This window comes from Penaeus chinensis, chromosome 15 (genome assembly GCF_019202785.1).
Source record: "Penaeus chinensis breed Huanghai No. 1 chromosome 15, ASM1920278v2, whole genome shotgun sequence".
In the NCBI taxonomy this organism is placed as follows: Eukaryota; Metazoa; Arthropoda; class Malacostraca; order Decapoda; family Penaeidae; genus Penaeus; species Penaeus chinensis.
Window position 1 is genome coordinate 12,247,286 of NC_061833.1, and position 5,000 is coordinate 12,252,285.

Here is a 5,000-nt window from a genome sequence, read left to right on the forward strand (position 1 = left end):
TCTCGTCTTTTCTTGTCATTAGGACGAAGATGGAGTGCGTAAATGCAGTGTAAAATGTCTTGATAAATTCCGCGTTTTAGTATTATCCTGAGATCAAAATGAGATAATAATACATGCGGATACTGATAAAATAAAATGGGACATTGGGCTCTAAATCAGTTAAATCATGTTAAAGGACATTCAGTTCGGTGCTCGATTTATCTGCTCTTATTAGCACGATGGGGATATTTTGATTTGTAAGGAAGCGAGGAAGATACGGTTTTGAAAGATAACCAATGGGCAAATGTATTCTTTGTAAATTAGATGATAAATGCTGAACTGCTGGAGAATGCAGGTTCATTGAGAAGGCCAACTGTACGAATCAGGAGAAAGTGAAGAATCTGAGAATTACACAGCACGCGAGGAGGCAAGGTAAGAACTGAAGTAAAGGGGAGTATAATCCAAGTCGAGGGTGAAAATATAGATTTTATACTCAGACGATGACCCTATTCTTGAAGACCCTATAGAAAATTTTCGTTGAAACGTTTTTGTTTTGTTTTGTTTGTTTGTTTTCTACTGATTGTTTTACTCTTTCTTTCTCTTGATAAAAACAAATCTTGCCTTTGGACGATTAATGGGTGATACTTGCCGAAACATCTTTGGCATCACGAAAAGCACAGGCTGAGGCAGACGTTATTAAGACATGACTATAAGTACGTCACCATAACGCATATGGTCACGCATAACCCACTAAAACGCACAACTGGATATTCATAGGAATAAAAGCACTCACATAGGCTTACATACCTATAAAAGTGAACGTAGGCTACAACTCTATAAAATAAAGATAGGCCTAAAAACAAAAAAACATGCCTACATCCTTATAAAAAAATATATACCTGGAAAAATGAAAAATATTAAGCTCAGCCAAAGATATGCAAACCAGGTGTTGCAAGAAATATCAACAAGCGACCTCGGTGCACTGGCCGTGGGTTATGTAGTCTGTAGGTCCACGTAGTCCGCCAGCATCCAAATTAATCCCAGTTTGCACGTCAGGTCACTCGAGAATCCATAGGCAGGATTCTTGGCAGTAATAGGATGGCACTTTATTTCTGGTATTTTCGAACACGAGTGAGAATCGTCCTTAAGGTTACGAACCTAAACGGAACTGTCCCGAAAAAGCCTACCTTTCTTCACTCATTTGATCATTGAAAGAAAACGGTTTTAGATATCTATTACATTTCCTCTGCATGTTATAACGTACAAAACCGTGATCTGTCTCATTTAATTTAAACTGGGTACCTCCCCTTTGGAGGGGGCACCCCAAAAAGTTCGAAAAATAAAAATTTTGGACGTTGCGCCGGAACACCTATTTTTTTAATTCATCTCTGAATTACCTTAAAAAATCTTCTAGAGTTAGATCAACTTTACGGAAAGGTCATGCGATAGCCCGATTTTTTAATTTCCGTTACTGTCTGAGATGGTGAACTACATTTGGGTAAAATTTCAGTTTTTGGCCATACATATCTTAATATTCATATATATATATATATATATATTTTTTTTAATAAATAAAAATCGGGCTAAGGCACGGTCTGCGCACTCCGAAATATTCGCGGAAGAATGAATCAAATATGGAGTCACTTAAAATTTACAAACGCTGAATGTTCCGGCGGCTTATGTAAACAAAATACTGAGAACATAACCATGAAATTTGAACAGTTGCCAAAGCTCATTATTTCTTTTAAGTCTTCGCTAAATTTATGATATTATATATATAAACAAATTTGGTGAACTTTACGATAAGATTATAAGCAGAACAATAGTACTAACGTTCTTCAATAGGGATCTTAGTAGGGGGAGGGGGTGTTATGAAATTAGATATTCTTGTCTAAAACGTTTAGTAAATTGTGAAGAAAAGTAGTGTAAACTAGAAAATACTAATAAATATACCTATACCGACCTTATAGAAATAAAAAATACTGGATGTCAATATTAGTAAAAAATTATGATATTCATATAATACTAGTATACATACAACTTATCGGTTACATTTGTAGCATCTTAGAAGTATACGTGTAAAATAAATGGAGTGCGGGAACGACCAGAGTTGTCGAATTTGTCCTGCGCTCCAAACAGGGAATGGAGGGGGAGTTGGTCACTGGGTGTTATAAACAGGGAGGGGAGGGGGGTTGGTCACTGGGGGATTATAAACAGGGAGGGGAGGGGGGAGTTGGTCACTGGGTGGTTATAATAAGGATAATTCTGATATGCGAAGTAGAGACATACCCGGGGGTTCAACTTCGCATATCGGACTTATCCTTATTATCCTCCATGATAAGAGCTACAACATATTACCAGGAAGTCCCAAAGCTAGCCGTAATTCATGAGTAAACATACCCAAACGCATAATGTGCGTATTTTTTATTTTTTATTCGAATCATCTTATATAAATCAATGTGATTTCATCAAATGTATTCATATGTAGTATTTAAACATTCGCATGTTTGTTGGGAACAAGTAAAAATATATATGTAGGTGTTTGCTGTGTAAGGGGATGAAAATCCCGTGTCACCCCTTTCTTTCGTAACAACTTCTAATCTTTTATTTTTGGTCACACGTATTTTATATATGCGCTACTTATTAATTAATGTCTAGGCTACAACATATTTCCAGGAAGTCCCAAACCAACCCGTAATTCATGATCTGTTGGGATTTTAAATGCCGCATGTATGTTTGGTACAAGAAAAAGTAGACCTTTGTGTGGAAACCCTGTTTCACGTTATCGCGCTTATGCCCCCGTTACACCAAGAAATAATCCGAGGAAGTGTCTAATATTCGATTGGTAGTTTCCACACAAATGGTCGATTACCATAATGTATATAATTCAAAATCACCCTCTAGCCGCCCAACTCCCACCCCCCTCTCTAGGGACGGTCCTCTAAAGAATGCCATGCGCGTTCGCTCGCTCGCTTGCTCGCTCTCGCTCTCTCTCTCGCTCTCTCTCTCGCTCTCTCTCTCTCTCTCTCTCGCTCTCTCTCTCTCTCTCTCTCTCTCTCTCTCTCTCTCTCTCTCTCTCTCTCTCTCTCTCTCTCTCTCTCTCTCTCTCTCTAACAAGTAGTCTTTCCTGTCGAAACTGCTACATCATCTTGCTAAAACGGGGCTGATATTTGCATTATGAAATTTCCACTTACCCAGTTTTACAGTTTATTATTTCTATGCATTTGCTTATATTTATTTATTCATAGAAGTAACCCCAACAGATATATAAACATTTGCTACGAACCTAAGAACCAATACATTTACAAAATCAGTTTTAGAGAGAAAAAATAAATAAATGACAGCTTCCATTTCGTCAGCAGAGACACGCATACAGTCACCTCACAACATATTATTCGAATTGAAATGCCGAACGGTCGCCCTGTGGAAGGAGGTTGCTGCTGCACTGAAGTGTACAGGTAAGATAACAGTTTCATTCACTATGAACTATACACTAGGCCATGAACTGCACATTATCTCTCTTTACTATGAACTAAACATTAGGCTTATTCGCCATGAAATATACATAACTAGATCATTCGGTCTTGCAACTCAAGAGCTCCACCTGGGGAAACAAAATATTCTTTCAAGATATCACGAACTGCCACAGTTTCTGTTGTAGGCCTTGTGCTTCTTGTTGCTGTCAGGTTTGAGTTTGAATAATTGGATTGTGTTGCATCACGAACATCATCACTTGGAGAGTAGTTGAAATTGAAGTACACCAATATTTTTTTGCTAACATTCCAAATGCACACTCTACTGTTCTTCTAGCCCTGCCCATCCGATAGTTATATACTCTTTTGGAGTAATCCAAGTCCTTTCTAGGATATGGTCTCATCAGATTAGGCTTCAGAGGAAAAGCTTTATCTCCCACAAGAAAGAATGGTATTTTGGTTTCAGTATTTGGTATTTCACGTGACTGTGAAATACCTAAACATCTAGAAATAAATGACCTACCTATTTTTTAATTCTGTGAAAACTGAAATGTCACTGTTACGTCCATATGATCCTACATCAATCAGTGTGAAACAACAGTTGGCAATAGTAATGGCTAGGAGAACAATATAATAGTATCCTTTATAATTATAGAAAAGTGATCCTCCAGCCGGACATTTCAGTCGACAGTGTTTGCCGTACTACTCCCAATACAGCAAGGAATATATTACATTTCTCAAAAAATGGCTATTTCTTCCCACTGGTGTTCATTAAGTACTGACAAATACTGTGGTTGTACTGTTTCCCATATGCCATTGCTTACTACTGTAGCTTACTACTATACTTCGTAAAAATTATACATACATACATACATGCAAACAAACACACACACACACACACACACACACACACACACACACACACACACACACACACACACACATATATGTATAATAACGAAGTCGTCATGAAATGGTATATATTTGAAAATAACGTTGTGCAAAGTGAATTTCACTTATTGATTTATACTGTTTGCTAGCCTCATATAGTATTATACCAGCATTGTGTATCATTATATATACATATATATACATATATACATATACATATATTGATACACAATGCTCATATAATACTATATGAGCCTAGCAAACATTATAAAATCAATAATTGAAATTCACTGTGCACAGCGTTGATTTCAAATTTCTATAACATATGACGATTACTTAATTAAGATACTAAATTCTCCTTTACCTCTTTTACAGAAGCCGAATGTAAGGACAAATGGCGCCACTTAAGAAGCAACTTCATGAGGGAAAGGAGAAATATTAGGGCCAAATCATCTGGATCAGCTAATACCGAAACAAGGAGGTGGGTGTACTATGATGCCATGTAATTTCTGATCCCTCACGACCAGCATCCTCAAATATCCCTACACCTCCTGATGAAGACACCTGTCATGAAACGGAAGATGCGCCTCAAGATTCTTCACCTTCTGTTGTCATCGGATGACAACAGATCGCCAGTTTCTGTTAACCTTACTGCTT

General features: G+C 37.4%; 1 protein-coding gene across 5 annotated transcripts in view; it reads left to right on the forward strand.

The window, feature by feature from the left end:
• LOC125032719 (beta-1,4-glucuronyltransferase 1-like) overlaps positions 1-5,000 on the forward strand; it is a 26,464-nt gene that overhangs the window by 33 nt on the left and 21,431 nt on the right. Inside the window, exons 1-3 of one of the 5 annotated variants that reach the window (XM_047624010.1) lie at positions 1-411; positions 3,339-3,437; positions 4,719-4,824. The exon at positions 1-411 is cut by the window's left edge and continues 33 nt beyond it. Coding sequence is in view for 1 of the 5 variants with exons in the window: in XM_047624006.1 (XP_047479962.1) it covers positions 4,962-5,000 (39 nt within the window). In the remaining 4 variants the exon portion in view is untranslated. Of the gene's footprint in view, positions 412-3,338; positions 3,438-4,718; positions 4,825-4,857 lie in introns of those variants that run through there. The other 4 variants (XM_047624011.1, XM_047624009.1, XM_047624008.1 and 1 more) reach the window with 4 other exon arrangements.